Genomic DNA, 19,014 nt, shown 5'->3' on the forward strand with positions numbered 1-19,014 from the left:
TTTCTGCTTATTTTTTATTAAATGTGTTTATAGAAATGTTTATTTTGTGGCGATTAGATTTTGCCAATATGAAAAAAACATTTTAAACATAATACATTTATTTAGCTACAGAGATCACTTAAACAGCGTGTCGTCAAATATTCATAAAATATTAACATCATGTGACAAATGAATCCAAAATAACAGAAAACTATTTTTATGTAAACTTTTCTGAATTAGTTAGTGATGAGTGTCTTTAAGATGAGTTTCAAACTTTTATATTTGAGATAAATCTCCATTAATGGATAATAAAATATTAAATCTTCTGCTCCGCATGACGATCTAGATAAAAAGAAGATTTAATTTCCAGTCTGAACCTTGTCAGCATGTTTTAATGGACAGAACTGGTGTCAAATTTATAAGAAACAAATATGTATTCATTTATTTAATATGATGATAATAAAAGATTTATTTTAGGACAATAGAAGAAATTATATAATCACATGATATATTATTGATAATAACTATAATCATATTTTCATATATATAGAGTGAGATTTATTCCAACTTTTAATGTTGCTGTTATTCCAAATGTAGCTTTTATTTTGGTAAAATGTGTTTGTTTATTTTCTTTATTGAAAAACAAATTTACAAAAAGCAAGGCAGATAAAATCAATATGAGTGAATAGTAAAAGAAAATAATAAAATATCTAAAATAAAACAGTAAAAAAATGGAAAATAAATTAACATAAAATGTAAATAATTTTTAAAAAAAATCACAATTTACTTTAAAAAATTCTAATGAGCTTTATGGGCCATGAAACATACAAGAGACACACCACTGCATCCAAAATATTGTATGAATAAATACACAAATAAATATGCCTATGAATACAAGTAATATACAATTATACAACCATAATTAAAAATTGGCTGTGAGATAAATCCTGAAATAAATAAATAAATGTAAATGAGACAAAGATATAAATTAGTAAATATAATTCAATAAATAAATGTTTTTTCTTTAATAAGAACATTTTTAAAGGATGTTCTTTATTTCTTTCACAGCTCTTTTTAATTTCCATGTGTTTGATTTAAATCAGGAGGTGTGTTTATCTCACACATTCACACTGACAGCAACAGAACAGGCTGCTGGAATAAATACATTTATAATCATTGATTAAACATGATCAGCATTATTATATTAACACAGACAGTGATGATATTTACATGTTAAAAAGATGTGTATATTATAATACATAAAGGCAGGTTGACCTCAGTATTAAAATCATTATGTCTCTGTGTAGTAAAAAACAATAATTAAGAAAAAAACAGGGAAAAAATAGAATATATGACACAAGCTGTAAAAAATGAGAATATAATTAAAAAGTATAATTCAGATTAGATCTCAGTCCCTTCAGGCTCTGTTAATGTGTGCAGACTGAACTCTTTGCAGATTTTAAATTAAGATATTTCAGGGAGTTTCAGTATCAAGAGAAGTTCATTAGAGCCTGTCTGTTGTGACGTCATCGCAATGCGCCAACGCCCCAATGACGTCGCTCGGGCGCGACGTTGTTGGCGTTCAGTTGGCGCTCAGAGACAAACAGAGGAAGGAACAGGAGCTGCGGTGAGTCTGAACGGTTTCATGTTTTATTGTTGTTATTTGTTATTGTTATGATGACGTCACAGAGAGCCTGACGGGTCCTCAGACAGTCAGCTGTTTTCAGCAGGTCGCTGTGTTTCACACGGAGCTTCCTGTCTCTGTGACAGCACAGGTGAAGAAGTACTCGGATCCTTTACTGCAGTAACGTTACTGAGACTCACTGTGGACACACTCAGCTACAAGTTACAGTCCTGCATCAAAACCTGACTGACGTCACAGTGTGTATTTATTAACATGTAGTTAAAGTACTCACTGTGCAGTAACTGTTAGCTGCTGCCAGTGTTTCTTTTCTACCTGGTGTTTCTGTTCTGTCTGTGTCATTTTACTGCACACGAGTCTCCGCAGAGTCAGAGGAACAGTCTGTGTTCAGCTTTGTGACGATGAGTTTCACAGCTGATCAAAAAGAGTTTATTTATCTTAACGTTCTTTATTTGTCAGAGGAGAGGGTGTGGCTGGGGCGTGACTTTCTTTTGAACCTCTTCTCAGCTACAGATATTTTTCCTTGAGCCTCCCCGAGTGACTGAAGTGAGGAAAATGTATGATAAATGTATGTTTTTACGGTTACCAGCTGTTATAAATGGTGTACGTTTTTTAAAGAAACACGCCGACCAAATCCAAAGACATGTTTTCTTCAAGAATGAAAATAAATACAAAACACAACCATTTGAATCAATATGCCCCCACAAAATCAAAAATAACTTTTAAGAGTGAAAAAATGAAAATTGTAAAAAAAGGCATTTTTTTAAACGATGACTACAAAAATTGCCAAGAAATTTTTAAGAGAACGAAATTGCCAGATATGTTTAACAGGGTTCCTACGCAAGTATATAAAGTATGGAAGAGTATGGAAATAAATTTGATCAATTCCCAGGTATTAAAAAGTATGGAAAATGAAAAATAAAGTATGGAAAAATATTTATGTTTCCAGACTGTTACCACTGTTCTAAAATACTGTTTTCTAAAATAGAAAATTAGGTATTTCCAAAAATAATTTAATCAATCCGGATCGTGTTTTTGCCGGGCCAGGCACAGTTTGTGTGAGAGTAAACGCCTCAGAAAACATCCCGCCCCTTTTACCTGATTGACAAGTGGTCTGTCCAGTCGCTGCCCCATGACCCTCCTCCAGCCCCCCAGGTATCAAGTTTCACTCCAACACTGCACCTTCGACAAGAAGACGAGTTTCACGTGGTTCACAATGGGTAGATGCAAGTTTTTGGATGGATGGCTTGACAATACCGTATATAAATAGTGGTTGGCCAAGGATTCCCAATTCACACACAGAGCTAGATGCAAGCTTTGTGTGAAATCGTTTGACGTCGCCAACATGGGGGAGAAACGATTCTGAGCCACATGAAAGGAAAAACACAGACGTCTCGTTACTGCATCGCTTGCACCCAGAGTCCCAACCTTTTTGCCTCAGCCCAGACACTGAACTTACCTGAGTTTTTATTTGCATGCCATTATGGTACTTGGTTACAATCACCTATTAACAATAATTAAATATGATGTGAAATATGATACACTGATATATTTACTCAGATGTCGCATATTCTCTGGGGGAAAAAAACGCAGAGAAGTCTGGAAATTAGGGTATGGAAAAGTATGGAATTTTGAAATTCCAAATGTGTAGGAACCCTGGTTTAAAGAAAAAAAGCCAAAAATTTTGACAAGAAAAATAAACCAAAACAAAAAAATCAAAGAAAACATGTCCTCCAAACACTTGTTTTCTTTAAATATCACAAAAAATATTTAAAGGAAAAAAAATTTGATGTGATTCGGGTGAAACTGAACAACGAAATATCCTGTATACAGGACAGGACTGCAGATGTGTCATGATGACGACACAATTAATCCAAATATTATAAAAAATCACAGTTTGGTCAAGTGAAATATTCAAATCACAGGAGCTGCAATTTGTTAGTGAAGCATTGTGGTGCTACAGAGATACTCTGCATTCAGATCATACTCCAGACAAAAACACATTATCAACATTTTTATATTTTTGTAATTAAAACAAAATGCAAAAATTACAGATTCCACTCAAATTGTGACTCATACAGACAAAACGATCGCATGCTTTTTTAAAAAAAAAAAAAAAAAAAAAAGTTGTATATCCTGCAGCTTTAGACGTGAGTGTGTTCTGTGACACTGCACATCAAGTCTTTGTCATTGAGGTGAAGCAGCAGTTTGACGATCAGAGACACAAACTCTTCCTCCTCATGTTTTAAAATCAAACAGCATTTTGTGTCAGTTGTCGCTAACTTTGGTCGTTGATCGGGGTTCCCACCGTCATCAAAATTTCTGGAAAAGTTATGAAATAAAAAAACTGTTTTCCAGGCCTGGAAATGGTTTGGGATTCAAAGAATACCTTGGAAAAGTTTTTAATATGAAATGTGAATTTTGACTGCTGTTAAAATATGTTCCTGAAAATCCCAAAACATGTCTGACTTTGATTGAAATACTTTCCTTGTATTTAAACTGTTGAAATGTCACCAGTATCAGCTGATACACGTCGGTGTGTGCAGCTTGTTGGCAACAGACTAATGATGCTAATGAGCAGGTAAAGTGATTGCTGGCAGTTTGCATATCTGCAAACGCCTGGATACTGCGTGTTTAACAATGGTTTAAATATGGCTTTCCAACATCAAATATAATATATGACTCAAGAGAGAGGCAGACCAAAACATTTGACTCTGGCAACAAAGGAGAAGCAGCTCTGGTTAAAACATGCTGAAGAGAAAATGCATCAAAACAACCTAAAGGCAGTTCAACAGATATTTCACGTCTGCTGCAGTCGGGTCAGATAACATTACTGATTGGTAAACGTGTGGCAACTCTGATTGATTAATCCTTTAAATGACTCATTAAACACCATCTGGTCCTCTGCTGTGAGTGTCTCAGTGAGCTGGATTTGTTTGGACTAAATGAGACGTCAGTGTGGACTCGTCAATGATTCATTAGTTAATTAAAGAAATAATCAGCTGATCTGTTACTAATGGAGACATCTTGTTGTTCTTCAGGTGGATCAGAGATGCCGTCCGGATCAGACTCCTCAGGATGTGGACTGAAGTCAGTCAGACGATCTCCTCGTCTGTCTCCTCAGGTCGGTCAGCTGGTCTGTCTTCATGACATGAAGCCACACTTTGCAACATTTATTCATCTCTGCCATGTCTCCTTCTTTTAAGTTTCCAGCAGTGTAGGTGCAGGAGTGTGACATCATTGTATGCATGGCATCAATAACAGGATCAGATAAACTCAGAGGTGTAAGACTCTGGTGGATCGGACAGTTTGAAACCAGTTCTTTATTCATATCTTTACTCTCGAACCACAAAAATAAAAGTTGTGGAAATCCGTAAGAAACTTGTTCAACATAAGAGTTTGTTTTTGTTCTGAACTTCATTTATTGAGTGAGAAGAAGAAGAAATCTGTCAATCATCAACCCGAGCTGGAGTTTGACCTCAGGATCTCTCGTCACAGTTTCATGTTAATACATGACGGTTATCTCAGAGTGAAGTCAGTGAGATGACTCCTCTCTTCTTCTGTTTCTGTATTTCGGGTCTGAGCTCTGTTTGAATCTGAGCAGCTGAAGTGTGTCGCAGAGAGGAGTGATGAAATGTTCCTGTTTGTGTTTGCAGAGCAGCAACAGCAGCAGCAGTAAAGGAAAGGAGGAGAGGAAAGGAGGAGGCGCTCTGCAGGAGGCGAAGAGGAGAGGGAGGATGGAGAGGAGCAAAGAGGAGGACGAGGAGCTGAGCGATAAACTGCAGACGCTGGTGAGACATGAGAAACTAAACAGAGTGATGATTCTTCTTTAATAAGACGTCTTTAAACAGTTCAGACACAAACAGCTGATCACGTTTACTCGAGTACCACGCTCAGGTACACACGTCAGGTACACACATCAGGTACACACATCAGGTACGTGTAATGTAATTAGTAATAATGTGTGTGTGTGTGTGTGTGTGTATGTGTGTGTGTGTGTGTGTAGGATCTGAGCAGCAGGTCAGCGGTCAGTGGAACAGGTCTGGTTTACTCTGAGATCTTCACTCATCATAAGAACCTGTGGGACGACAGGTAACCTGCTCACCTGTGTTCCCTCTGTGAACACGTCACAGACACACACCTGGTTTATTTAGCTGTGTCATGATTAATGAAGAGGTGTCACCTGTGTGTCGTTGTTGTTGTTCAGTCATCCAGAATGTCCCGACAGAGTGACGTCCATCATGGAGGAGCTGAAGAGACAGGAGCTGCTGTCTCACTGCATCAGAGTGGAGGTCTGTCTGTCTGTCTGTCTGTCTGTCTGTCTGTCTGTCTGTTGTGTGTGTACTGATTTAAAGCTCAGTTCAGACCAAATATTCACGACGACATGTAACCAATAAAGAGAAAAGTGTCAGCAGTGTGAACTGACCGGTCTGAGCTCGACTCAAGCCGTCTGATGGTGTCACCTGACACTCAGCTGGTCAAATGGCCGGCGGCTGGTTTTAAAGCACGTCACCTGTTTCAACAGCCAATCAGCTTGTAGTGAAGTCTGCTGGTCAAGTCAAAATGACCACAGACGGCGTGTTGGCTTGCTGCAGCAGGTGCTCCGTCCCCACAGAGCCCTCTGTTTCTGTCCTCACAGTGTGCCGGTGTCAGACGGTGGGTCGCTGCTGCTGCTGGCTGTATGTGCTTAAGCCCCGCCCACACACACATTCTCACTGACTGATGAATTGGCGCTGAGTTATTTATATTATTGTGGCGTATTGATTATGAATACAGTCCATCTGATGCTGGTTTTGTTTCATCACTGTAGCCAGTATCTCACTATCACTATCCTCATTCAGAGTTTAAGAAGCTACAAATTATATTCAGCCACAAAATAAGTCTGAAAAGCTGCAAATCAGAACGAAGTACAGAGAGTTGTTGACTAGAGATGATACGCCGTCTCATGGTGGTCACTTCCTGTCAACGTTACAGATCAGAAGCACAGAGAGTTGTTGACTAGAGATGATACGCCGTCTCATGGTGGTCACTTCCTGTCAACGTTACAGATCAGAAGCACAGAGAGTTGTTGACTAGAGATGATACGCCGTCTCATGGTGGTCACTTCCTGTCAACGTTACAGATCAGAAGCACAGAGAGTTGTTGACTAGAGATGATACGCCGTCTCATGGCGGTCACTTCCTGTCAACGTTACAGATCAGAAGCACAGAGAGTCGTTGACTAGAGATGATACGCCGTCTCATGGTGGTCACTTCCTGTCAACCAGCAGCTTTTACAGTGTTACAGAATGGAGCGTTGGCAGTAGGTGTTGTAGGTCTGGTTGTGAATCTTTGGTCTGAACTGGACTTAAGAGTGTGGTCTTTCATTCTCAGAGCGCGACTCGTTAATCTCACCCTCGGACGTTAAGATAAGATCAGATCAACTTTATTGCTCCGGAGGGAAATCTGTCTTGGAGCACATAGTGCACATAGCTGCACACATGGCACAACAGACGTCAAAAGACAACACATCACATGGTAGGTTTTAGGGTACTGAGGCAAAATCAAAACAGCAGCAGTGTAATAAAATGATTAGATAAAAGCTGATAAAATAAAATTGCACCTCCCTTAAGATGTTTGTAACGTTCCCTCTGAGCTCTGCCTGCTCTCACATGTTGGTGCAGTAAACCTGTAAAAATTCATTTTATTTTTCTCCTTTCATTGTAAAAGTGCTGAAGGACACAGAGGACGAATATGTAATAATAAACCCTTGGAGAGCAGCGGTGGATGAACCCAGTAAAAGAGTAACGGCCTGTAAGAGACGCTCTCAGATTAAAGGTTAACTGTGAATCAGTCGACCATGGTGACAACCTGAGGCTGGATGGCAGCCATTTTAGATGTTTCCTATTTAGTCAGCTGGCTTCATGCTCATCGTTGTGTCCATGACACGAAAGTGCATGAGACAAAATGACATCATCATGTATTTTGCATTAAAGCACGATGGCTCCACCAAACTCAGAACCCCTCTGCTTTACGTCTGAAGATTGTGTCTGACGTGATGAAGCCTCTTGAGTTGAGGGTCGAATGTTTCAGGCTGATCTGCTGCAGCCAGCGGACGTCTGAACCACGACTTCCTGGTTATGAACAGTCACAAACAGTTTGGAGCCGCTGTGATCCAGCGAACATCTCAGACCTGATCTGACAATAAAGTTTTATCACCATCTAAGAGTTTTAGCGATGAGCTCAGAGCGATACTGAAGGTGAAATCAACAAGTCACGCTCCTGAATAAAGACAGATGTCCATCTCTCCTACTGTACCTGAATGCAGCTCAGAATGAAATATTAAAGTCTCTGTAAATGTTCACTGACATCACGTAAACTTCAGTTTTGTAACCTCAGAATCACAGATGAGACTTTGTTCTGTTTTCAGCCCCGAGAGGCCTCAGAGGACGAACTGCTGCTGGCTCACAGGTGAGACTCTACTGTCCTCTATTGTCATCTAATGTCCTCTACTGTCATCTACTGTTCTCTGCTGTCCTCTATTGTCCTCTGTTGTCATCTAATGTCCTCTAATGTTCTTTACTGTCCTCTAATGTCCTATACTATCTTCTGCTGTCCTCTAATGTCCTTTACTGTCCTCTGATGTTCTCTAATGTCCTTTACTGTTCTCTGCTGTCCTCTACTGTCATCAACTGTCCTCTAATGTCCCCTACTGTCCTCTGCTGTCCTCTAATGTCCTATACTATCTTCTGCTGTCCTCTAATGTCCTTTACTGTCCGCTGATGTCCTCTAATGTCCTTTACTGTTCTCTGCTGTCCTCTACTGTCATCAACTGTCCTCTAATGTCCTCTACTGTCCTCTACTGTCCTCTCCTCTAATGTTCTGTGTGTTTGCAGGAAGGATTATGTGGAATTGATGAAGTCGACTCAGACGATGACAGAAAGTGAACTTCAGACTCTGTCTGAGAAATACGACTCTATTTACCTCCATCCTGTAAGAACACACACACACACACACACACACAGAGTTATAGATAGTGGACATAACTCTAGCCACTAACAGGCTTTGCTGCTTTGCTATTGGTCCACGCCATCGAGACTCCGCCTCTGCTCCCTGAGACAGATCTTTGCACTCACCGTCCAATCAGGAGGCAGCAGTCACACAGTCCAACACACCTGCTGCTCATCTCCCCTTTGAAACCAGAGCACACAGAGGGGTGCAGAGGGGGATGAACCAATAGCAAAGCCAGTTAGAGAGCGTAACACGTATGAAATATGTTTTTGTGTGTGTGTGTGTGTGTGTGTGTGTGTGTGTGTGTGTGGTAGGAGTCCTTCCAGGTGAGTGTGTTAGCGGTGGGTTCAGTCCTCCAGCTGGTCGATCAGGTGATGACCTCTGACCTCAGGAATGGATTTGCTGTCATCAGGTAAGCACAGCTTGTTATGGTGCATTCAGGTGCTCCTCATCAGCTTGTAAATTCAAATGTTTACCAGTTACCTCAGCAGAAGGTTTCTCTGGAACAAATGGTGTTAAACTGGTTCCAGTTCAGTCAGAGCAGCAGGTTCACATGTCGTCTCATTGAGCCGTTCACTTCCTCCAGGTGTTACCGTTACACTTCCTGCTGCGCTTGTTTCACATTAAAAGCATTTTGTAGGCAAATCATTTGGAGACTTCTATTGTGTTCATCACTCAAAAAGCTGTTTCTCTCTGTCTGTCTGTCTGTCTGTCTGTCTGTCAGACCTCCAGGTCATCACGCTCAGTCAAATGAGGCAAACGGTTACTCTGTTTTCAACAACGTGGCGATCGCAGCTCGATACGCTCAGACCAGACACTCAATCAGCAGGTAGGGGTGTGTGTGTGTGTGTGTGTGTGTGTGTGTGTGTGTGTGAGTGATCCTCTGCTCTGATTGGCTGACGGTCTCTCAGACACTGATTCAGTGTGTATAAAAGTGGCATCACCTTCATCAGTGTACATCCTGCTTTTATTCTGAAGGCCAGAGGTTCATAACAGTGCTCTGATTGGCTCCTTAAACTGTCAGTGTAATGACTGTGTGTGTGTGTGTGTGTGTGTGTGTGTGTGTTTCAGGGTGTTAATAGTGGACTGGGATGTTCATCACGGTCAGGGCATCCAGTACCAGTTCCAGGAGGACCCCAGGTAAACTCCAGAGGACAGATATATAAACAGTGAACACACAGAAACCATGTGTTCGTCTTTTCCTGCACCTGTGATTCACTGAGTTAAAACTGTCTTATCTGTGTGTGTGTGTGTGTGTCAGTGTGCTGTACTTCAGTGTCCACAGGTATGAGCAGGGGTCTTTCTGGCCTCACCTGTCTGAGTCTGACAGTCTGTTCATCGGCAGTGGACGAGCTGAAGGCAGAAACATCAACCTGCCCTGGAACAAGGTGACTCCTCTCTGTTCACTCCTCTCTGTTCACTCCTCTCTGTTCACTCTTCTCTGTTCACTCCTCTCTGTTCACTCCTCTCTGTTCACTCCTCTCTGTTCACTCTTCTCTGTTCACTCCTCTCTGTTCACTCCTCTCTGTTCACTCCTCTCTGTTCACTCCTCACATTATGATGATGTGATCCTGAACTGATCACTGATCAGTGTCATGTGTTACTGATCCTCAGACGGGGATGACAGACGCTGATTATATCGCAGCTTTTCAACAACTGCTGCTGCCTGTAGCCTACGAGGTAAAACACACACACACAGACACACACAGGAAACACACACACACACACACACACAGGAAACACATCATTGCTGATAAGCTTTACATCATTATATAAATATATGTGTGTGTTCAGTTTCAGCCTCAGCTGGTTCTGGTCTCAGCTGGATTTGATGCTGCAGTTGGAGATCCGAAGGTAAAAACTCCACAGACCTGAGATCAGGTACAAGAATTTAAATAGGTTTTTTTCTGATATCTTACTCTGTGTGTGTGTGTGTTTTCAGGGGGAGATGTGTGTGAGTCCTCAGTGTTTCCATGTTCTGACTCACATGTTGATGAGTTTGGCTGAAGGTCGACTCATTCTGGCTCTCGAGGTAAAAACACTCGCACATCATCACTGCAGACTGTACTGGATACATGCAGCATTTAGTACACTCACACACACACACACACATATATATACACATTATACATGTGTGTGTGTGTGTGTGTGTGTGTGTGTACTAAATACTGTATGTATACTGGAGTATACACTGGGGCTGCCCCCTAATAGTGGACTAAACATTAGTCGACCAGAAAGGTCATTAGTCAGACAACAAAAAACCAATGTGAAACACTGTTAGGAGCTGCGCCTTGTCAAAATAAATCCAGAGTATACACATGTACTCTTAATACACACCTAGATAAATACTGCCTGAGTATATGTATATAGCATTATCTGTTGTACTCGCACAGGGAGGTTATAACCTGCAGTCGACAGCAGAGGGTGCTGCAGCCTGTATCAGAGCTCTGCTGGGAGGAGCCTGTCCTCCTCTGACCCCGCCCACCTCTCCGTCTGACAGGTAACATGTGAAACACCTGAGACACACCTGAGTTTATCAGTAACACTGCTAGATTTCTAACCACATGTCTTTCTGTCTGTCTGTCTGTCTGACTGCCTCTCTGTCCGTCTGTCCATCTGTCTGTCTGTCTGTCTGTCTGTCTGTCCGTCCTTCAGCGCCCTGCAGTCGATCTCTCAGACCGTCTCAGCTCTGTATCCACACTGGGCCTCTCTGCAGACGCTGGGTGAGACTTCCATCACACTGCCTCAGCTTTTATTTTGAAAAGCAGAACTCACACATTCACACAGGGAAAGAACGACGACGCTCAACATAAACTTCCTGTCCTCTTCCTGTTTCCTGTGCAGAAGGCGGCCCGTTTGCTGAGGGGCGTGTCATCAGAGCAACGACCAATAAGCACAGCACAAAGCAGACTGACCACGCCCCCTCCGTTACCACAACAACAGGTCTGGTTTATGATGAGAGTATGATGGAGCACCTGAACATGTGGGACAGGTGGGTGACCTCGTCTCCGCCCGTCCTGTAGATAACTGTGATGTGATATGATGATGTATGACGTGTAAACACAGTGCGTGTGTATGTGATGATAAAACTGTAACTCTGTGACTCACATGCAGACATCATCCTGAACAGCCTCAGAGAATCTTCAAAATCTTCTCCAAACATCAGCAGCTGGGATTGGTCGACCGTTGCCAACGGATACCAGCTCGCTTAGCAACAGAGGAGGAGTTGTCCAGGTGTCACAGGTACGTATGGTGCATTCAGGTGCTTCTCTGATGCTCATCCGTGTTCATGTTTGTGTTCGTGAGCTTTAAGTCGTAACGTGGAAACAACACGGACGCTGTGAAGAAGACGTGCTGTGTGCAACATGTGAAGAAGACGTTTCTAACATCGATCAAACATGAACCAAATTTTTTATTGACTTTCTGAGTCGTTCCGACTTTAGGGAGCGTTCTGGAACTCATTTTTCAGATTGTTCTGATAACACATGAAGGCGGTGATGTTTACAGAGGTTTGTGTGTGTGTGTGTGTGTGTGTGTGTGTGTGTGTGCGCGCAGTGTGCAGCACATTGAGCAGATGAAGGCCACAGCAGCGATGAAGCCCAGAGATCTGTACAAACTGGGAAACGAGTTTAACTCCATCTACATCAACAACCAGAGCTTCCAGTCTGCCCTGCTGGCTGCTGGGAGCTGTTTCACTGCAGTGGAGAAGATCCTCACAGGACAGGTACATACGGACACTGAATATGAGGGACGTCAACGGTTAACTGTTAGTTAGCCACAATATTCTTGACCGGTCATACATGTCGGTTTATAGCTTAGTTTTGCTACTCTGTGCACCACCCAGGTCTGGTAGAAGCTAACTAGCAGCACAGCTCATTTAACGCTTCTAACGTCGTCCCGGAGCCACAAACCAGAGGGTGATGTAACGGAAGCTACACCCATTATTTTGGGGGAGACCGTAATATGGGCACAATGTTTCCGTAGCAACACAGTCTGCCACTGGGAACATGTTACCAGCTGTCATCACCGAATGAGCAGTGCCGCTAACCAGCTAACGTTAGCTCCCACCTGACCCAGGTGGTGCAGTACATTATCTACAGTCTGTGGTACGAGATGAGACGTGTTCCTGTCGGTCTCTCCAGGTGAGTAACAGCGTGGCGATCGTGCGTCCTCCTGGTCATCACGCAGAGAAAGATTTTCCGTGTGGTTTCTGTTTCTTCAACACGGCGGCGCTCACTGCTCGCCACGCCCAGAAAATCTCCCACGATGCACCACTGCGAGTCCTTATCCTGGACTGGGATGTTCACCATGGCAACGGGACGCAGCACATGTTTGAGGACGATGACAGGTGAGGAGGAGTGTCATGTGACAGGAAGTGATGTACAGTGAAATGAAGTGATAATGATGGTGAGTCTCTCCCTCTCCAGTGTCCTGTACATCTCCCTCCATCGCTATGACAACGGGATTTTCTTCCCGTCTTCGATAGATGCTGCCCCTGACAGAGTGGGCGTGTCCAAGGGGGCAGGGTTTAACGTGAATGTGGCGTGGAGTGGCGGGCGGATGGGCGACTCCGACTACCTGGCAGCCTTTCACAGGGTTGTCATGCCGATCGCAACTGAGGTAACATCTCACACACACACACACACACACACACACACACACACACAGCGGTCAGACCTGAAGGAGTGTTCTGATTGGTCAAGCTTCTCTCTGCAGTTTAATCCCGGCCTGGTTCTGGTGTCAGCCGGGTTCGATGCAGCTCGGGGGGATCCGCTGGGTGGATATCATGTGACCCCAGAGGGATACGCCCACCTCACACACCTGCTGATGTCACTGGCGGGGGGGCGGGTCCTACTCATACTGGAGGTAAACACACAAACTGTCAGGTGTGTGTGTGTGTGTGTGTGTGTGTGTGTGTGTGTGTGAATTCAGTGAAGAGTGAAGATCAGGGAATTCTTAGGGGATTCTTGTGAAGGGAAGTGAAGTGAGGGTCTTCAAGTAAAGTGAATGGGTTATGAAGTAAAAAAAAAAACAAAACAAGGTAAGTAAAGGCTTTGTGAGATGAAGTGCATTAATGTAATGTGAAGGAAACTGAGGTGAAGGGTAGATGAGGAAAATGAAGTGAAGCGAACAGAAGTGAAGGTTATGAATTGAATTGAAGTGAATGGTTATGAGATTATGTGAAATGACGTGCATTGAAGTTAAGTGAAGGAATGTAAAGTGAAGGGAAGGAAGGGTTGTGAAGTGAAGTGAATGGGTTGTGAAGTAAATAAAAGTGAAGAAAAGTGAAAGGTTGTGAAGTGAACAAAATGAAATGAAGTGCATTATTTCAAAGTGAAAGAAATTGAAGTGAATAGAAGTGAAGTGAGGGTTGTGAGATGATGTGAAATAAAGTGCGTTAATGTAAAGTGAAGGAAACTGAAGTGAAATAAGTGTTGTGAGGGGTTGTAAAGTGAAGTGAAAGGTTGTGAGATGATGATAAAGTGCATTCATGTAAAGTGAAGGAAATTGAAGTGAATAGAAGTGACGGTTGTAAAGTGAAGTGAAGGGTTGTGAAGTGAACAGAAGTGAAGTGACAGTTGTAAAGTGAAGTGAATAGAAGTGAAGTGAGGGTTGTAAAGTAAAGTGAACAGAAGTGAAGCGAGGGTTGTAAAGTGAAGTGAAGGTTGTAAAGTGAAGTGAATAGAAGTGAAGTGAGGGTTGTAAAGTGAAGTGAATAGAAGTGAAGTGAGGGTTGTAAAGTGAAGTGAATAGAAGAGAAGTGAGGGTTGTAAAGTGAAGTGAACAGAAGTGAAGTGAGGGTTGCAAAGTGAAGTGAAGGTTGTAAAGTGAAGTGAACAGAAGTGAAGTGAGGGTTGTAAAGTGAAGTGAACAGAAGTGAAGTGAACAGAAGTGAAGTGAGGGTTGCAAAGTGAAGTGAGGGTTGTAAAGTGAAGTGAACAGAAGTGAAGTGAGGGTTGTGAAGTGAAGTGAACAGAAGTGAAGTGAATGGTTGTGAGATGTTGTGAAATGAAGTGCATTAATGTAAAGTGAAGGAAATTGAAGTGATCTCTCTCTTTCTGTCTCTCAGGGAGGTTATAACTTGACGTCCATCTCTGACTCCATGGCGATGTGCACTAGCGTGTTGCTAGGAGACCCACCTCCCTCCTTGGTGTCGCCCCTCCCCCCTCCACATCACTGTGCCGTGACAGCGATCAACGAGGTCATCCGACACCACGCCCCCTACTGGAGTTCGCTGAGGATATACAGTGAGTGCAGGACTTCATCTGTTTTATATTTTTTAATGTTATTGTTAATTACTTCCCTGATTTTTCTCTCAGTCCCAGAGTCTGTGCGGACGTCCCTACCCACCCTGAAGCATCGTGGGAAACGTAGTTCTAAAGGACATGGAAGGAAGTCAGAGCAGAGCAGCGCAGACAAACCACCGCTGCCCCCTGCAGGATCGAAGGAACTATCAGTAAATGTTTTAGATTAATATCAGAATGAGGAAAAAAGGATGACATTAGAATATTGTGACTCTTATTGCTTGTTTTCCTCCAATCAGACGGAGGGTGGTCTGGAGCAGCTCACTCGGGGGTTGGCCAGTTTGGACATCACTGAAACCTCAGCCAATAACACTCCTGCTACGTCCACCCCCGTGGGCGGGGCCAGACCAAAGGTTCGCCCCAGCTCGGAGAAGGTCACCTGTGAAGGTGAAGTGAAGGCGGAGTCTTGTGACGTGACACCTGAGCAGAGCCAATCAGCAACAAGTACCCAGCCTCAGGTGAGCAGGAAGTCCATCAACGGCCTGGAGTAATTGACTAGATATAGATTATAGATTTATAGATTTATTATATAGAGGTTATAGATATATAGATTTAATATATTTATATACATATATAGATAGAGAGAGAGAGAGAGATTTATATTTAGTCATATTTTATAGATATAGATTTGTTATATGTCTTGATGGTAGATTTATGTATACATACATTATAGTTTACAAATATATGGATTTATTATATATAAATATGTAGATAGATTATATATAGATTCATATATATATAGATTAATTTGTATAGATTTGCTATATATGAATTATAGATGTAAAGATTTATTTTTAGATTTTAGATATATTACTAATAATTTCATAAAGACAATAAATATATCCAATTATTTTATGTAGATTATAGATATATAGATTTATATATAGAGAGTTTAGATATACAGATTTAATATATAGATCATAGATAAGGTCCATCTTCATGTCTTTCATACTTTATTAACCCTTCACAGGCTGTTGCCGTGGCAGCATCAGAGTCGGTTGCCTCCGGAGACATGGCTGCTGATGGAGCGGGGGCAGAGCCAGAGACAGAGGGAGCGTGTGGTTGGTCGAAGCCTGAGACGTCACTGGAGTTGATTTCTGGAGGACAGACGGACGTCAGAGAATATTATTTTTATATAACTAAATGATATGTATTAATACTTGTCTGTCTCCATGTCACTGACCTGTCTCTGTCTGTCTTCAGACTCTGTTTGTGGTGGACCCTCTGCCCTGGTGTCCTCACCTGGATGCTGTGAAGCCCCTCCCCCCCTCAGGTATCGACATCTTCCAGCCGTGTCAGGAATGCGGCTCTGACGCTGAGAACTGGACCTGTCTCACCTGCTACCAGGTGACCTGTCTCACCTGTCCATCACACAGTCTGTCTCACCTGTTGATGATGATGTTTCTCACCTGCTGTCCTTCCTGTCTCAGGTGTTGTGTGGTCGTTACGTTAATGAGCACATGGTGAATCACGGTGTTGTTTCTGAACACCCGCTGGTGCTGAGCTTCAGTGACCTGTCCGTGTGGTGCTACCTGTGTGAGGCCTACATACACAACCAGGTGACCTCATCTTAATCACAATATGTCATTAATATGGAGATGGATTAGTGCCTATATTTGTGTACGGAGATAAATTAGTGCCAATATTTGTGTACGGAGATAGGTTAGTGCCAATATTTGTTTATGGAGGTGGATTTCTATAAGTATAATGTGTGCGAGGAATTCGACAATCTGTGTGTTAATGTGAAAAATGTGAATATATTTCCACAAATGCAAAGAAAGATTTGTAAACCCTAAAAACTATTTTACGAGTGTGTAATGGATCTGCAGATACACAAATAAAAAAAAAAGATTGTTTGTTAAAGCACATGTGTAGGCTGGGATTTGAATTTCCTGCATATATTTTGTTTTTTGAAGTTAGATTTATAAATAAAAGCTGGATTCACAAAAATTGGTGAATGTTTGTAAAATTGTCGCAAATACGTTTCATTTCTTTGTAAATTAATTAAATGAATTTACTGTTGTTTTTTTTGATGGACTTAATGTATCTGCAGATCCGATTGTGCTTTAAATTTTCAGATTACACATTAAGGCTGTTGATCAGTTCACACAAATAATATTGACACAAATCTGTCTCCATACGTTTATTATTGTCAATAAAACATCTTCATCATTTAAGATCAATAAACTGAAACTTTTTTCTCCTTCAGATTCTGTTTGAAGCTAAAAACGCTGCTCACTGCGCCAAGTTTGGAGAAGAGATCCCTCCATGGAGCTGAGAGGAGGAAGAGGAGGAGGAGGAGGATGATGTAAAACACTGACACTGTTCCTGTCTCTCTCCCTTTGGTGTGATTGGACTCTTGCGTTGCCATGGATACAGCACACCAGCAGTGGTGCTTTGTGGGAAACGTAGCAACGTCTGCGGAGTCTTACAGCTGCCAAAAAAAAACCAAACAAATGAAGTGTTTTTATTTTTTTAAATCCAGATTGGTGCTGATAATCTTCATCATCTCCATCATCATCATCATCAGCAGGTCGTCGGTTCAATTCCCTGAAAATGTGACGAATCACCAGCAGACTCTGGGTGCTTTTATTCTGAAAAAATACTGAGCAGAAACAAAGTTTATCAAACAAAAAGAGCCAATTGAGGAGTAGTGATGATGTCATCAGGAGGCCATGCCCACAAACAGCTGCTCAATAACAACAAAAAATTGCAGTTTTATTTTCGTTTATTAACTACAGGAAGTTTAAACTGAGATCAGCCGGAGGAGAAAAATAAAAGTTCAGTAAAATAAATAATCAGAACAGGAAGTGAGAAAATAAATGCTCATAGAAACAGACAAGTTGTCTGCGTCATTTGAAATCGTTTCTGTCTGTAAATCATTTAAATGTTTCAGAAGATGCCTGAAAAACAAGGTGTTTATTTCGCTCGTTGTAAAAGGAAAAAACACCAAAAAACAACTGGATGAGGAGACGAGTCAGAGTTTGTGTCCGTGAACGCATCACGTCGTTCCAACTGGTTTAAAAACAAAGAATAAAACAGGAAGTTTGTTTCAGACAGAAAAAACATGGATGAAAAGTTTTAATAACCAGTTTCTGTTGAAGATGAGAGATTTTTAAATGTCCAGATAATTTTTACTTTTTAATTTTCAGTTTTCTTTTGAACAGAAGGACGTCCTCACTTCAGGTGCGTTTGATTTTTACAACTAAGGAACATTATTTTATTGAAAACAGAATTGTGTCAGTGTGTAGCTGCAGACTGAGAGTTTAATTATCAGGTCTGCGCTTTAATTTGAAAAGTCTGAACATTTAGTTTCCTGTCAGCGAAGTTCAACATATGAAGACGTTCAATCTTTAAAGCTGCGGACGGAAATATACAAGAGTCAGAAGGTCCTGTGTCTGAGGTGCGTTTGATTTAAAGACTGAGGGACGGTGAAGGCAGTGTTAAGGTGGAGACAGCAGGAGTTTTGTGTGTTGTGCAATATTGTGTTTGTAAATGTTTTATTACTATTATTACTATTAAAATGTTTGTTTGTATGTATCTTTGTTTCCTGCTGATGTCACTCATTAATAATTAATTTTAATTTTCCTGTACTTTACTTGAGTATTTCTATTTTCTGCTACTTTATATTTTTACTCCACATCTCAGGGGAAATAATTTCACTGCACTACATTTAACAACAATAACAATAAGTAAATACACCCTGTAGTCTGAGTACTTTTACTTTTGGTACTTTCAGTATACTTTGATGATGATGATATTCTGATACTTTTGTACTTTTATCAGTAGCACAAAGTAATAATTTCAATGTAGGACTTGTTCTCAAAAGCTTAATGACAAAGTAATAGATTACATATAGTGCAGTACATGTGTATAATGGATTACGTACAGTGATAATTTGGGTAACTGAAGAGTAAAAGTACCTCTGATGTGTCCCTCAGTGTTTCTGAGTCCTGATGTTTCTTCTTCGTGGTTATAAATGAGTGAGATCATTTCCTCAGTAGAAGAAGAAGCTGATCCCGGGTCAGCCTGCAGGTGGCGCTGTGAGCAGCTCCATCATATAAACACGGTATAAAGCGCTGAGATGAAGCAGAGTATC

The 19,014-nt window shown here is 41.5% G+C and overlaps 1 protein-coding gene across 1 annotated transcript; it reads left to right on the forward strand.

Moving 5' to 3' along the window:
* The first annotated feature begins 1,524 nt into the window (after nucleotides 1-1,524).
* On the forward strand, nucleotides 1,525-17,695 carry hdac6 (histone deacetylase 6). Its single transcript, XM_033629074.2, has 29 exons — nucleotides 1,525-1,606; nucleotides 4,663-4,745; nucleotides 5,278-5,412; nucleotides 5,628-5,713; nucleotides 5,829-5,913; nucleotides 8,030-8,070; nucleotides 8,496-8,592; nucleotides 8,925-9,022; nucleotides 9,335-9,439; nucleotides 9,682-9,750; nucleotides 9,872-9,998; nucleotides 10,225-10,290; nucleotides 10,405-10,464; nucleotides 10,553-10,642; nucleotides 11,004-11,110; nucleotides 11,266-11,333; nucleotides 11,455-11,602; nucleotides 11,725-11,853; nucleotides 12,166-12,334; nucleotides 12,753-12,958; nucleotides 13,038-13,230; nucleotides 13,327-13,476; nucleotides 14,681-14,858; nucleotides 14,931-15,067; nucleotides 15,155-15,373; nucleotides 15,886-16,029; nucleotides 16,119-16,262; nucleotides 16,346-16,474; nucleotides 17,125-17,695. Exons 2-29 carry the CDS (start codon nucleotides 4,674-4,676, stop codon nucleotides 17,191-17,193), a joined length of 3,321 nt encoding a protein of 1,106 aa, XP_033484965.2. The 5' UTR covers nucleotides 1,525-1,606; nucleotides 4,663-4,673; the 3' UTR covers nucleotides 17,194-17,695.
* Nucleotides 17,696-19,014: the final 1,319 nt, after the last annotated feature.

The sequence above is a fragment of the Epinephelus lanceolatus genome, chromosome 8 (genome assembly GCF_041903045.1).
Source record: "Epinephelus lanceolatus isolate andai-2023 chromosome 8, ASM4190304v1, whole genome shotgun sequence".
Classification (NCBI taxonomy): Eukaryota; Metazoa; Chordata; class Actinopteri; order Perciformes; family Serranidae; genus Epinephelus; species Epinephelus lanceolatus.